Source organism: Gavia stellata, chromosome 25 (assembly GCF_030936135.1).
Source record: "Gavia stellata isolate bGavSte3 chromosome 25, bGavSte3.hap2, whole genome shotgun sequence".
In the NCBI taxonomy this organism is placed as follows: Eukaryota; Metazoa; Chordata; class Aves; order Gaviiformes; family Gaviidae; genus Gavia; species Gavia stellata.
In genome coordinates, this window is record NC_082618.1 from 3,947,108 (window position 1) to 3,963,542 (window position 16,435).

At 44.2% G+C, this 16,435-nt stretch overlaps 1 protein-coding gene across 1 annotated transcript in view; it reads right to left on the reverse strand.

Annotated features, from left to right (window-relative positions):
* LOC104257761 (SPNS lysolipid transporter 2, sphingosine-1-phosphate) overlaps positions 1 to 16,435 on the reverse strand; it is a 138,135-nt gene that overhangs the window by 15,263 nt on the left and 106,437 nt on the right. The window contains exons 10-11 of the mRNA XM_059829131.1: positions 13,368 to 13,466; positions 1,802 to 1,965 (exon numbers count right to left, since the gene is read on the reverse strand). Of these exons, the coding sequence (XP_059685114.1) occupies positions 1,802 to 1,965; positions 13,368 to 13,466 (263 nt within the window). The remainder of the gene's footprint in view (positions 1 to 1,801; positions 1,966 to 13,367; positions 13,467 to 16,435) is intronic.

Genomic DNA, 16,435 nt, shown 5'->3' on the forward strand with positions numbered 1-16,435 from the left:
ATGCTGGCAACACACGTGGTGCAAAGGGACACATACCTCCACCGTAATTATAAATAAGTGGAATGAGCGCTCTCCCCTCTGCATCCAGTGAAGACAAACATGAGTTTTCCTAGAAACGGGTGGGGGCCCTGAGCGAAGGCTAACGCTATGGCTGCACACGGGGGATTTCATCTGCTGCGCTGTATCACTACCCTGTCACCAAACAGAACTTTGGGCTCCTTGCAGCAAAAAAAGCCACCTGAGCACCTAGAAACTTACGTTCATCACCTGCCATGACCCCAGGTGATCACTACTTAGACTTGCATGTACAGCTTATGTGCACAATTACAGAAATAGGACTAGAAGGCAGCCAGAGAACAATTCCCATCTTCCTGCCTCAAGACTGAGCCAGGGAGGCCTTCAGAAACACAGGACAGCTTTCACGTCTTCTCCAAATAATCTGCTGTAGCATTTACCTCTTTTTTCTCTTAGGAAATTCTTCCTAACGTCTAATCTCCAATTTAACTTCTTCCCATTTCAAGCCCTTATATGCAGATACCAAACCAGGCACACATCAGTCATGTCACATCTCCAAAGCCACACTGAAGTTCTACTGTGCAGGACTTAACCTCCTTGCAAGATACATGATGAGGTCTTGTTTTTTCCACCATGTTTAAACATCTCATTATAGGGCAAATGTATATATCTAAAACCTTTCCTTTCTCTGTTATTTGTGCGTGTTAGTAAAAGGAAGGTGGAACTGCTCTTACAGGGCCACAGCACCATCTGTGGCACTGCTTCCAAATCTCTTGCATCCATCTGATACGATAGCGTGAGCCAGAAAGTATCACCCAAACTGTTCACGCATTTATGTCAACCTCCAAACACCTTATTTTCCTTCTATTTGTACTATGTCTAGTGACAGTGATACGCCAGGGCCCTTCTCCTTGAGGTACAGCAAGGTGTACTCTGCTTTCTTTGTCCGCAGAATGATGACAGGCTGTTAGCGTCTGCATTGTATGTCCGCATGTCTCCCATTCTCCCAGCGGGAGAAAGGCAAAGGCGACTTACAGTCAACACCAGACTAGTCACCTACCCATGTATTCAGCATGACATTATACAGATACTCTTATTTTTCGACAATTATGATGAGAAAGAGACTAACCCCAGAGGTTTGTATGTCATGTGGAAGCGTCTTCTGAATTACTGTAGTTGCCAACCGTGAGGTGGTCCGAATCGGTTTCTTTACTGAAAAACAGTAGCTTTTTTTTACAAGCTGCAATAAGGGACTGGGAAAGACTATCTTTAGTACAGCGACCCTTGAGCACCTATGTCCCCGCATACACAGCTTTCTTCCTTCTTGCCTGATGTTTTTGTGTATTGAAGGTAGTGAGCAGGGCACAGGGATGGGACTGTGGACTCAAAGTTGACCACCAAGCTCTGTAAAGCATCTCTTGCTCTTCACCTAGCAGTCCAGTGGTTCCAGCACACAGCAGCCCCTCACCACAGATGACCTGGGCTGTGGCATGCTCGCGCAAGGGGAAAAGGGGCCTGTGATCTCAAATACTGTGCTCCCCTCCAGGCCGTAAGGCCAACAACTGAGATCCACCAGAGCAGAAGCGTGTAAAGGATGCCCAGCCAGCATGACCCAAGCCCCTGTGCTTCGCGCAGCCTCATGCACTCTGCTGAGCTGAGGTTCTTAACACACAACCTGACATCCTTTACCTGGAAGGACCAAGGCCAGGGAAAGAGTACAAGCATAACGTTCAAGAGAGAAAACAGGCATCGGTACCTCCCCATTTGCAATTGCCAGGTTACTCACTGTTGTTCAGCTTTGGCTCGGTCACTTAGGAAGAAGAGGGCTGTGGCCAGGAAAAACATCCCTCCTAGGACAATGACAAACGGGCAGAGCATGAGTGCATACCCCAAGCTGAGGAACTCCCAGACTGGGGACTCCTTTGTTCTTTGTCGTATCAGGTCTGAGATCTAGGAGAGAAAGGCAAAAAAATTAGTCACTTAGATGAAAAAGAGACACGATAATGGTGAAGGGAACACGAATCCCTAAACAACCTCCCACTGAACACGTGCATGAGGTTTAAAATGGAACAGTGTGTTCAGTAAGGGCTGAATGTCCTTTGCACGCTTCAGCCTTCTACATGCCACTCTGGAGCCTGGGCAACTTATGCTGTGAGCAGCTTGGCAGGGGTTCTCCTCTCCCTGTCGCTCTCCTGGCCTGATCTATTATTCTTCCCACAGCCCTCTTCATCTTCTCCCTGTCTGCTTCAGTGACTGAATGCCTGGGTGTCTAACCTCGCTGTACCGACCCAGCCTCCTGGGGTGCCGGCAGGGCCACGCCGACATTGCTTGGTAGACGGTGGAGACATCAATCTTCTCCAATTTCTATCAAGCCCTGCTTACTCCTACACCTTACCTACCTTTCAGCAAAAGGAGGTATTAAATTCCATTTCTGTGTATTGAGTGGGAAGGGGGAAATGGTTTTCACAGAACAAAAAACCAGAGACCCCATCTGATTTTCAGAAACAGAACTCTAACATGGTTTTATCCCTGCGTCAGGTAAGAGTCCTCGTTCCCTCTTCTAACCTCCTAAGCTTGCTGCACTTTGAAGTGTAATTGTGTGCAAGATGTGACTCTGCCCCCAGGCTCAGACAAGGTCTGTTGCATAGGGGCTGCGCTTACACCAAAGAACCACGCGCCACCGAGTTTATGAGCTAAGGCAACCTGCATCTGCCGACAGCCAAAAAGCATAATTATATGAAAGTGAACACAGGTTTGCGCTTCCTCGAAGGAGCAGTGACATGCAATGGCAGTATTTAGTTCATTATGAAAAGCTTTTGCTAAAACTCAGTAATATTTAATGACTGTCTGTAGCTAAAACAATCACATTTTAGTATTTACTGTCCAGCAAACAACTTTACTCTCCATAAATCCAACAGAGCTGTAGCAGCAGTAGGGATGAGTCTCAAGGCATTGGGTATTTAAATGTCCAGCTCTGTTTTTATCTGTGACCTTTTGTTGAGGCAGAAATACTAGTTTATACCAAAAGACTGCAGGGAATTTGCAGCACAAAATTCTACTGCTGCGCACACACGCAAATCAGTTCCAGAAATAGTCAAAGCTTGTGCAGCAACTTCTAAACTGCTGCATTACTGCTAATGAAAAAGGTGGCATCAGACACAAACTACAAGCAAAATCCAACACTCAAGGCTTAAATCTAAAGATGCTTGAAAATCAAGTGAGGAAATGTCACACACAGGAGAATTCACCAACTCACAGCCCTGCAGCCAACTGCAGCGACCTGGGAGGTAAACGTGTGTGAAGAGATGCCCCAGCACAGGCCAAGCACAACAGAAGGTGACAGAAAGGTGATGCTCGTGGGGACTCAAAAGAACAGGTCGCAGAGTGTGCTTTAGCAGGGAGACTCTGGAGCGTTGGTGGTCTCATTGCCTTAATATCAGTCTTACAGCTCAGCCCGGCTCCTGCTAGAGTGAAGGAAAGGAGGAGCGGCCAGCCTGATGCTGGAGGTGAAACCACCGCACACAAAAGCACAAAGGACTGTCTTTCAGGATGGAGCATTCTCAAGTAGAGAGGAACAAATAAACACTGGAAGACTGTATCTACACAAAGAATTGAAGGTTTTTAGCCAGACTGCTCTGTTTCAGTCCCTGCCCTAGAAAGGGGGAGGAGAAAATTTCAGTGTTTGGGGTATAGCTAAGGAAGCGTTCCTGTCCTCTCAAAAGAGAACTTTATTCACAGTGTATCACACACACAAGGGAAAACAGGATTGTTATGAACAAGTCTCGTGAGAACTGATGGTTAAAAAGGTCCTTAGACTGAAGGCAAATAACAGTGGCTATTAGTCTGAAAGACTTATTAAACAACAGCAACAAGGCTTGAATGTGTAAAGAACACACTCACAGGAAATCAGCAGAACATGCACTGCACCCAGAAGGCAGGGACATCAGTCGGTAATTTATTCCCTCTTGTATCCAGACACCTTAATTCCCAACATTTCCCTTACTCTTCATTATGAACCAAAATTTGGCATTGAATCATCCCCTCTGTGTGCAATAGCCAGAATGGAGGCTATTCTAAAATAGAAATTCAGAAATTCTAAACCACTTTTCATTTTTGGGAATGGATACAATTATCCTCCAAAAGGACCAGACAATAAATCACTCGACAAATTGATATGATAAATCAGCAGCAGAGGATGAAAAGCCAGGCATGCGCCTCCCGATTGCTTTCTCTTATGGATGACATGACATTCTAAGCTAAAACGAGCTTTGAAAATGTAAAGCCTCCAACAAATAAAAACTCCCAATGCAGCTTGCCCCACACCTTCCCTTCTAAGGCATCATGTTGACCTTTTATACCAACAAATCGTGTTAATATTGAATCGCCTACCTTTTTCATTTTTAACCCAACATATTGTTTAAGTGCACATTTTAGAAAAAGCAGTGTTTCCTCCCATCCAAGGTAGAATTCTTCCCACCAAGCCAGCTGGGCTTTCTCATCTAGGTTTCATATAATCCCCTCACCCATGTCTGCATCTCTTAACTCTAGAACTTTATCAGGGCCCACATATATGTTTTTGCTGTTAACTTACAGTCACTATTCCCTGTTGTTTTCTTCCCCTCAGTTACAAGCCATCTGCTAAGACTGGAACTTTGGCATCTCCTCTCAAGAGGACACAGGACATAATTACAGACTTGGGCTCCAAGAATGACATACTGTCTGCCAAATGGTCTGCTCTGTATCGCCAATTTTTGGCTTTCGAGACTCCTTGCAGTGATAGCATCCTCAGTTGTCTAACCGTGATTTGGCAAGACCCAATCTAGCATCATACTCGGTGTCTTCTCTCTATCATGAGTAACAAGAAGTGGGGGGGTTGCACGCACAGTCAGTGCCAGTTCTTCAGCACAGAGTCATGTTGAAGTGTGGGATTCCTTTCTTTGTTCTGCTAGTTGGTAGGTGGCAAAAAACTTCAAAACATTTACCCAAAACTTGGGGGTGGAAAACCAATAAGGAAGCCCTGCTGCTGCTTTGCAGTCTAATCAGAAGTCTTTGATAACATCCTAACTATGAAAGTTCACATCTTCTTTTCCCTCACTGTGTAACATAGACCAAGAGAAATGACTTTGCTAAATAAACTTCAGCTCATGGCATTTTTACAACAGAATACCAATGGCATGTATTCAGCCTGTGGCAGCCAGCTGGACGGAGTCCAGTAGAGAAAATGCCCACTTGCCGGAGAACAAACAATACAGCTGCAGTGGGCACGATCCAGAAACCCAAAATCTCTGAGTGTGTCTCAATCTGAGTGCAGAAGACAATGAAGGAAAAAAGGGAAGCTTCATTACCTTTCTTGGGAAGCATGTGCTGTCTTTTTTGGAACGCTGGACAGGCTACTGATGTAATAAAAGCTCAGATGGGCTGAAGCCCTAGAAAGATGGCTTGCTTCTGTGTTACCAGCCCTCCTGAACAGCATGAGTGGTTAAATTAAAGTGATTTACTAATTAGACAGTCTAATGGTAACATCATCTTTGAAATCATCATTTCCTCTACTCTGTCTCATTGCTGAGTCGTACATCTCAATTCCTCTGCAACTGCTTGATTTTTCTAAATTTCTGATGTTGCCTCTTGGGCACAAACCTTGCTACATAAAAGGATATTTCCACTGCAGTATCTGGCACAAATACCTGATTTTCGTGATTACCAATTTGATACAAGCCAGGTTCTCCGTGGCTCCTCTCTTCAGTACAGGTCCCTGACACAGCATTCCCTGTAACCCCACAGTGTCACCACAGTGGTTTGAGGTTCACCCACTCTGAATTCACAGTTGCATGTGAAAGGTTTCTTTGATGTTTTTAAAAAAATCTAATATGAATGCAAATGAAGAGTAGAAATCAAAAATAAGGGATTTTATAAAGTAAAAGTAAACAATTCGCTGGGCCTGTGGGGGAGCACAAGCATTTATACTGTGCTAAATGGGATGAGAAACGCATTATAAAAAGAGGAAGTAAACCTGACTATTTTATGATATTCGTTCAGAAAACTGCAGAAAGGTAAAAGCAATTATAGTCTAAAAGTAATTTCAATTTTAACCTTGGCATGTTTGGATGTTGGAGGGGAAAAAAAGCGAAACATCCTGTTAATCTTAATTGTGTCCTTTTGAGATCGCAAACCGATGTAATACTTGGCTGGTGACAATATCCATATCCTGCATTAGCGTGTGGCACCCGAGTTTGCCCCAGCAATAGCCGTAGCGAGGATTCCTGCACTGCTTCCCCTGCGGCAGGCTCGTCTGTTTATGCCCTTGTACCCCCTCCCAGGATTAGCAGGCTGCATTAAACAAGGGCTGCTTCCTTGAGAAGGCTGCAGTAAATTAAAAGACTCAATCAAGGGCTTGGCTTGCCATGCTCGCAAATGGACTTTGTACGTCTCTTGGTGTTAGAGCAACATTTGCCTCCAGACAACATTTGCCCTGGAGAAGGCTGAAAGTTGGTTTTCTTCATGTTGTTAACTGCCTTTCTCTCCAGGTCTGGTCTGCCCGTGGGTTTTGCAAGAGAACACTGGACTTCCTTCTGTCCCAGCAGGAGATGCCTTGGGGAACGTGGAGCCAAGGAACATGGCTCACACGAAAGCGCACAGGTACTTAAATGTTGTAGGGATGGGGGGGGGGGGGGGGGGGGGGGGCATTTACACACAGAAATAAGGTCTGTGGCACAGGACCACCGTTTGGGAGCACACCCTTTAGCAGCATCCCTGTCCCCCATCTTCCCTTCCAGCACAGGCCCCTTCCCTGGCGCTGTGTCCCAGGAGAAGGAGGTCGTTCCCCCATGTTGCAGAAACTGGACACCTCATTCTGCAAGGTGCTCAGCACCACGAAAACTCTGTGTCCGCACTGGGAGTGTAGAGGGTCCTTGGCAGCTCAGAGAAAGAAGCCACTCATTTAATGAGATTTTTAGTGCACTGTAAAGGAGTAACAGAGCAGATGGGACAGAGGGTGAAATACTTGAGCGGAACAACAATAAGCTCTCTATTTCTGGGCTTTCTTTAAGGACATACTTTTACATACTTCAAACGTCTGTTTATCAAAAACATCGAGAGCCTGCACTTCTAACCAAGATCGTGGGAAATGACAGGTACACAGCAGCTCCAGAGGAAAACCAGAACAGGCTGTGAACCCCTGGCAGAGAGCGCTTTATATATGGGAAGTCATTTGGTTTTTTAGGGCAGGCTTAAATCTTGTCTGTTGCTGAGTCATCAGAAGTGGGACCCTTGTTAGCTATTTGCAATGAGGAGATAAATCCTATGTGGATTGGTCTCCAGGTGCTTAATTCTCCCCTTTTTTTGCAGTTGACAGCCATGTCAAAGATTTGGCCTTTCCCTGCACTATGAAAAAAGCTTTTAATTACTCAGCTCAGCCAGCACCAGAGAAATCCTCAACTTAAAGTTACTGACTGAAGAAACAGATAATAAGGCTGAGGGGCTGGGGGCTCTGTTCCTCGCAGTATTTCCCTGACACATGTCCAACAGATGTTGGACTGCAAGGGCAAGCCCCATTTTACCCACCACAATCTGGGTCATACGCAAGCATGAGCGCGGGGGTGATACGAGAGGGGTGATGCCGTTAGGGCTGCAGAACACCAGTCAAGCAGCTGGCACTCAGTAAAGAAAGAACAATAGAAAACATAAATGTGCATCACATTTCATCTATCTCCATCAGGTGGTGGAAAATGCTGCCTATACACTCTCATATGTACTGTAAATATTAGAACATGTAACATTCTGCAAAAGGCAACAAGACAGAGACCTCTGTTCCATCCTTAACCCCACAACAGCAGTGGAATAGCTCCCAATAGTCCGTAAAACAGAGAGTGATGCTAGGAGAATAATTTGCACAATTTTGTTACAGGATATGCTTGCCTTTTTGAACTCAAGTTCATTTCGCACCCTGCTTTGGCAGAAGAGACAGTACTATGTCATCACCAGCAAGCACATAATGGGCCGTATTTGAGGAATGGCTGCACAGGTCAGACAGGGACAAAAAAGCCCAGACTGCAGCATCTCTTCGCAACGATCCACTTTATTCCGCTAGCCTGCCTTTAAGTCAGACAGCAGTGGATTTGAGCCCCAACAGGCTGTGGCCTGTTTTAATCTAGCAAACTAAACAGGAAAAAATGTTACTCCAGAGTAAGCATGTCCACAGATCTACTCTGAAGTAGCCATAGCATTTTAAACCGTAAAATATGAATTTTAAACCGTAATACATGAATTCCGCTTCCTCAGGCAGACAAGTCTTTACATACAGAACTACTTTCTATACGTATGTATTTACTTGGATGGGTAAACACCTTTGAAACCAAATCAACAAAAAGGCTGTCTCAAACTGGGACAAGAAGGCTGTGAAATCTACACCTCCAATTATAACTTTCATTAAAAAAGTATCTATCTTAATTGCTGCCTTTACTACAATTTTCCTTGAGTTGCCCCTAATCAAATGCTGAGCTGCCTTCCCTAATACTCTGCACCAGTGATAATTAACGCTGTTCTGCTAACTACTTGCTAAAGGAAGGTCATTAGCATCCTTGCTATTTAAGTAGCTCATTAGATCTAGTTTATCAGCCTACTTACATAAGAAAGTTGGGGAAGGGAGAAAAGTGAAGGGTGACAAGTGATAGGCTTATTCTTAAAATTTTTCCAGGTAATCTTAGGAGTTGCACAAAACCCCATCAAAACCAAACAGAACAGCTCGGATTTGCTTACAATTAATGACAAGGTCGCTCACACTCAGACCTCTTTTTCGAAAGGAGACTATTCCAAGAGAAGATGCCTGTTCAGACATTTGTGATCTCCGCTGCCAGGCGACACAGCATGCCTGGGTGCCACAAACCGACACAGCGTTCAGTCGTGGGGTCTGCCAAGAGGAGGCCGTCAGGGACCCGGCAGTTCAGGTAGTGCTGCCATTTGCATAACTAGAGAAAGACAGATGGGGAGAGCTTTTGCGTGACCCTCAGCGCACAGATGAGTGATCGGGGTCCCCCCTCTCACAGAGCCCAGTTGCCAGTGGTGGCATACTGTCCCGACGCTGCTTGGCCGGAGTGGCTGGAGGTCGTGTCCCTCGGGTAAAACTGGAGAAGCGGCAGCCCAGGAGGTCAGGACCAGTGGGAACCACCACCAGCAGAGTACGGGGAGTAGCTTTTAGCCCATCAAAAGGTGCTGGTGGAGGAGAGCTGATCTCTGGCACTTTAAAACACCATCCTCACACGTTGAAGTTGCCAGGTGACAAGCAGATACAGACAGGTTTCAACCCCTAGTCCTGATGGATGGTTGCACAGGGGAGATGAGAGAGAATTTAATAAAGCAGGAAGCTAACAGGAGAGCCAACAGCCCAGAGCGGCAAGGAGAGCATGTGCCCACAACAGCAATTTCCCTGGCACGTGTAGAAAGAGCAAAGCCTGCAGCAGGTGCCCGTTTCTGATAAACAGCCAGGGCTAGAAGCAAGGCAAGGGTGGAAGAGGAAAGCACTGCTGTGCTCAGATAGGAAGCAAATGACAGACTTGGAGGAAGGAAAGAAAAAGTACCAAGCCTCAAAACAAAAAAAATGACTGCCTGTACTCGGTTTTCCTGAAGCAAAAGACTACATCAGCGACTGGAGGAAGACCGCTGTTTGTGTGAAGGAATAACGTAAACCCTGAGTAGGGAAGACAGGTTCATGCATGCATGTGCACAGATGAACGTAAGCGCAGACTCACTGGCACTTCTTACAGTTAGTTAATTTTAAAGGGCAACAAAGATATAACCAGAATTAATAATACAAAGAGCTAGAGCTCTGATGCAGCCTGAGAAGAGTTAACTGTATTTCACATTCTGCTGGTAGCTACCTCCACTGAGCTCTTCTGAGTTTGAAATGCTGGCTAGGTATTAGGGCACAGGAAGAGCAGTTGGAAGACCTTTACCTTATACTGAACATGAGTGGTGGGATTTGGGGTCTCTCTCTTAACTGCTCTGTGCTTCAGCAACCGTGTCTGCATAGTGGGACCTTTCAAAGACGGAAAAGTACTAGAGATATTTGGGTTGTAATGCACTGAACAGGTGAAATTCCTCACCCACTACACCTCAGGAATAACGCATGGAGTTATACTCCAAGTTGTCAAACAGGAATTATTTAAACTCTTCAGGTTATCACAAAAGTCCTGAAAAAGTTACAGTTATCTAGGAATAAAAACTGTCTCATCTAATGAAATACTGCAGCAATGCCTATGCTTATTTGTGAATGAGTAGGCAGCACTGATTCATAGTAATTGATCTCAGTGCTTCGCAGGTCGTAAAACTTTACGCAAATTACTACTACCATCCTAAAACTGCATTTGTGTAACTTCTTTGTAAGTCAATCTTAAGCCTTTCTACCATAATAAAAGTTATCAATATTTAAAGAGACATGAAAAATAACGACACATACATTCTTCCTTCCACTTCGCTTTTAAACACTAGCATATATTTGGTGCTTTGGGTGACTGTAAGGAACTGCACTGCAACATTTGGAACTGGGGGAGATTACAGAAAAATCTGAGTCTGACCGTCAACTCTTATGGCACACCACAGAGCAAGGGAGCAATCGCACGCACGAGGCTGCAGCTGTTAAGTACCTTCTATGTTCCACATGAGGATTATAAGGATCAATACAACATTTATTGGTATCCAGCAGAGATAACTGCCTGCGACGGCTTAGTCCTACAAGGACACGGGCATCTCATTCTTTATTAAGAGCACTGCTAGAGGGAATCTCACTATGAACTCGGCAAAACTATGTAAGATTCCAGCCATTTTTGATCAAAACACTGCTCATTTAGTGAGGGAGCTTCAGGCAGATTTTGTAAGCAGTCAGAAGAAATGGCAGATCTTCAGGATCTCAGATGAACCCTGAGTGATCAGGAGTCAGAGTTCCACCAATTCCGAGCATGCCTGTTACTGCAGTTCATTTGATTTATCCTGCCTTCTGCCTCTCTCTTTCAAGACCTACACCCTGCTCTTGGTCTGCTTCATGGCAACGCTGGAGTAACAGCAGTGTGAGCTGACGTCCTCAGGCTGGGGATTCCCAGAAGGACTATGGGAATCGGGTTCCCAAATTTCCCTTAAAGCCAACAGGAGAAGATTGCTTAGCTCCCATAGACTGCCTTGAAAATCCTAGTCATAATCCAAGCCACTTCTGTAACCTGCCCAAGTGAGATTTCAATCCTGCATGAAGGTCTCCATCCTGCAATGCAGCTGGACAATTCCAATGACAAACACCTGCAGTTTTTAACAACCAAGTTGATTGCTTGTCTTAGCTCTGGTGGAAAAGTTGGCTGTTTGTCCTTTCACTTTAAATAGTATTTGTTCTTCTGTGTTACGTGAAAGCTGCGGTTGACCTCTCAGTCACTGTAGCACAGGGAGCATGAGTCAGCCAAGCCAGTCCAGAGGCTACAGAAATGGATGCTGGTGCCTTCCATGACATGAGTGCTTCAGTCCTGCTCTCCTGCCACAGAGCCTTGTACTTGAGTAGTCTCCTCCCAAATGAGAACTGCCCAACAAGTACAGCATTAGAAAAGAGTAATTTAAAATCGTAATTAATATTTTCCCAGTCTAAAGAAAGCCTAAGGCAGCTATTAAATTGGGGTTAAGCATATTTCAGGCAGGCATCCTTAAGTAACTCACAACTTGCTTGATCTCTGAATACCAGAAGGGCAAGGCACATTATTTTCTACAACCAAAGTCCTTCTTTTTAATCTGTGACACTAAAGAGCCTTAGGCAACTTTCAAGATTAATTGCAATCGTTCAGAGTCCTCGCCATTCCTCCCGGACATCCCTCTTACGTAAGAAAAAGAATGAACATCCAGCAGAGTCACCTGAGACACCCTCGCCTGCATCTCAGCACCGGCCTCTCATTGCTGGCGCCTGCCTTCAAAGCACGCTGGCCTGCTTATTGCATTCTCCTGCTTGACAGTCCCCATGTCGCCTGCCCTGCACAAAGCAGTCTCTTCCAGTGATTCCTTTGTTCTTGCCACTTTCAAATAATTTCCAAAATAAGATCATGTCTCCCTGGGTGCCCGGAACATTGAAGTAAATAAAGAGTAAGCCAAATTGCACATATTTATTCTCTTGAGACATTCTCATTTCTTTGGTTCATTCAGCCTTATCTGTATCTGTCTCTTCATGTATACTTCAGAGGGCTACAGAGCAACTATATCATTTTTGGGAGCTGGCATTCAAGAGTAAATATTTATGTATATTTAAATATATATACAAAATTAAATATATATATAAATAAATATGTATAGATACACACACCAGTGTTTATGGGATGAATAGATGAGAAATGACGGTTCGGGGGGAAAAAAAATGGTCCACAGCACCCAGCAGCTGTGTCACACAGCAGTACTGAGCTGGAAGAGCACATCAAAGTTCTGTCTCTCAGGTGATGGGACTAGTGATGGGACCAGTTACATCACTGGAAAACCATAGCACCTTCAGCACAACATAAGCAGTGCCACTTAGGGCTTTATATGGAAGCTACTGTATTTTATAAATGATGATCTGTGTTCTCTGAAACTCGATGCATCAAACTCCACAGAAGGGTGCAAGGGAAAGAAATTACCCCAGTATACCTAGATTTCCTCATTAAATTTCCCAGGCCTTATATTTTCAATTGTGAATGTTCTCTGATTGCCAGCTTTTAGAGCAGGGTCTTTGTTTTGCTCTGCACTAGGATAATGGTGGCATAATAAGGGAGATCTCCAGTCAGACCAAGGTCAACAACTGCAGTAGTAATAGAAAGGAATACTACTAATAAAGACCCCGATCATACACACCAGAAAGAAATACCACTAAAAACCCCAAAACATAGACACCCATCCTGCCATGGATTTTACACCATCATTTATTATCATACAAACCAGGTTCAAAATATCAGGAGGTCAAAACAGCTGCATGTTGCTACCCATAAATAGATATTTGGTTTATAAGACCAGATTAACAGTTAAACACACACACGACTCTGCTCCAATCTAATTTCTACGTCCACACCACAGAAGCAACTGCTCTCCGTTTACAGAGCTGTCTGTAAGCTTTACAAATGCCCTAGGTTAAAAAGATTTAGAAGCTCACTTCTGGTGCCCAAGTGGTCCTTCCAGGTTTGAACTATAGCCCACCGATAACATAAGCGTGTAAAAAAGTTGCATTGCACTGCACCACTTCCCATTCTGCTGATAAATACAGGCCTTCCTTCCCTAGCACAGTTTAACTTGGCATTTTAGATAAGCAGTTAGTAAACAAAAACAAACATGGGCATGCAACCCTGCCAAAATCTGCTGTGAGCACTTACAAATCCAATCAGATAAGGACTGCCAGCATCTCCCAGGAGGTGTGAAGTGAAACTCTGCAAGGCCACTGCGGTTGCACGGCGTGTTGGAATGACCACGTACTGCAAAGGAGAAGGGGAAAGAAAAAAAAAATACATAAGGAAACCGAAGTCAGAACCTGTCCAGCTGTCTTGTATTGCTCAGTTTATGCTCAGGTCAGGACAAAGCAAACAAGCTCCCCCAGATGTTGGTGGCAGATGCAGCCACTGTCCAGTCCACGAGTGGCTCAAGCAGCTGGGGAGCTCAGCTACCCTTTCTGGCTTTCCAGTACTCCCGATGGCAGGTGTTGAGGGAAGGAAGCTCCGTCCGGTCTGCACTCCTTTCGGCAGCACTGAACACATGAGTTTGACTAACAACTTTGCCCACGAGACACTTGGCTATTGCTCCTCAGCCTATATTTTGCTCGGCTGAGAGGGAGAGCGAAGTTTGAGGTTGCCTGCAGCACATAACTTGCTCAGCACCACCAGCCTTCCAAATGAGGACTCTGCTGTAACCTGAGATACTGTGTTTTTTCCATAATAAAGATATCATTTTGTTTCCTAAACCATAAGCAATTCACATCAATATGAAAGGTCGCACATCCTCCCCTCCCAGTCCATCTCTAGCCACTTTATTTTTTTCCTCAAAAATCTGCGATTCCACTTGTGCAAAGCGACAAAGACACGTTAGGAAAATTTTCCATAGCCAAGATATTGTAGTTTGGTCTCCACTCCTCCAACAGGACATGACACCCTTGGCCAGGTCATTCAGTATCAGTCTGACTACACAGGATAAGTGGAAAACACAAATTATTTCCCCATTAAGGGACCAGAGCTGACAGAAAAGAGCCCTGACCATGGAAGGGCATGAAAATTAAAAAAGAGAAAAAAACCAACAAACCCTCATCCTGTGGAATGACCTTAATTTTATAACACACATTTAGGAGCAGAAAAAAGTAATTGCCTCCTGCATAAAACTTGTAAAAGAAGCTGGCTAAGAACATCTGCATCAAGTCCACATAGCCGGGTTTATACATTGATCCTGTCTTGATTTAAAGGCTGTAAGTAGTGAAGAATTCAATAGGTCTCTAAATCCAAGTAATCTTTGTTTCCACTTCTAAGCACTGAACCTTGTTCTGCCTTTTTCTGTTGCTCCGAAGAGCTATCTACCCTGCCAGAAATGACTCTGTTTAGCTATTTGTAGACCATAATCCCTTTTTTACTTGTCCACTTTCTCTCTGATGGGCTGCTTTTAGTCTTTCTTTAGAAGGCATGCCTTCCCAGACTTCAACTCATTCTTGCAATCCTTTCTTGAAGTCATTTATTAATGAAACGTGACATTTCAGGACTGGCATATCCCCAGCTAAAGATACACAGAGATGAATTTACCTTAGCTGACTGAGTAGGGAGAACTCGCTGCTCAACAGCGACATATCTCAGGGCACAGGGTCTGAAGCACTATTTCAGCGCTTCAGCACTCCACTCAGGGAAGGGGAGTTGCCCTGTCTGCAGTGGAAAGAGTTAGCCATTAAAAAAGGAAAGAAAAGAAACAGCATTGAGAAAATCCACACTAGAAGAGAACTGATGCCTATTTAGAATGATCATCTCATTCCAAGCAGACAATTAGGAACGATGGGTAAAATGAGATTAAATGCTTTTCCTTAGGGTTTTACCATGTCCTTTGAGAATGACCTGCCAGTTCTTTCATTACTGGTTTGACAAAGCTGCAAACGCACGCTGCTAATGCACTTTGATGCTACACATTAAATGGGCACCCTGTTAAACTCCTGTTGTGCAACAGAAGAGCAAATGATGAGATCCCCAGCAACCACCCGGCTGCAGATGTTAGACGCTGTCCTCCTTTTGCATTCAGGAGCTCAAAACAGACTCGAAGGCTCCCAGAAATCCCAAGAGGAAAATAAGGTCTAGACTTAATTAGAGACACAGGAACATACTGAAGGTCACACTGGGAAATGGTAGGAGAGCCACACAATTCATCACCATTCCCCAAAGATGCAGGGTAATGGGTGCAACCTGGATAGATTAGACTTATTCTTCTTCCCACCTGGCCCCAGTTCACACAGGTGCAATGGAGAAGCATTCTGCAAGAGCTGTTTGAAAAAGGGCATCTGAGAAGATAAAGTGACATGCTACCTAATTCAAGAGTCCAGAGTTGTGTATATCTGTGAAACAGGGAATTTTAAACTTATGTTAAAATATTTTTTCTTTCTATAAAGTTTACGTTAACAGATCTGGAGAAGAAACCCTGCCTGGCTCTATACTCTATCCATTTTCTTAGCAAAATGACAAAGGAAATGGCAAATTTATTAATTTATTTATTCAAAACTTACCATTTTCAGGGAGTGGCAGTGAATTGGTCCCAATTGGAGAAAGAAATTTGAATGATACCTGCATCCTCTGTGTGTGTGCATATATATACATTTATACACATGAATACACACTCACGCATATATTAGACATAACTTTTCATGTATATCTGTATTATGTATACATATAGTTTTGCAAGTAGCAATACAGTTTCCAGCAAGTTTTCAGTTTGCCTAGCTAAAGAAGTTATTGATAGTTGAAACCGTCAATATTTGGCACTATAAAGTGCCAAAACTTCGTAAATTTAGTCTGGAATTCAAGTGACAAACATCCCCCACCACTCCCACCCCCCCAAAACCAAAAACCCAACATGCGGCAAGCAAATGAACATGAGATTTTTTCCTCCCCCTCTAAAAAGATATTGGAAAGGGAAAAGGCTTAAACCAGCATCTCTAAAACACCAAAAAATACTCCACCCTATCCCTACTGAAAAAGCATTTTATTCTGATGGAGAGGAAGTAGTTGGTAGCAAACATTATCTACTGTTCTAGGAAGACAGCAGTAAATTACAGCTCTCAATGGGCATTTTGATTCTAAAATAGACCTTAATTCAAACCATACATGGCCTGGTTTGAACATCCCACAGAAACTGGAGGTGGGAGAGCCACAGCAGCCGAGGAGGAAGTCCGTGGGATCGTCCTGGCTCATCTCTGACTCCAGGTTCA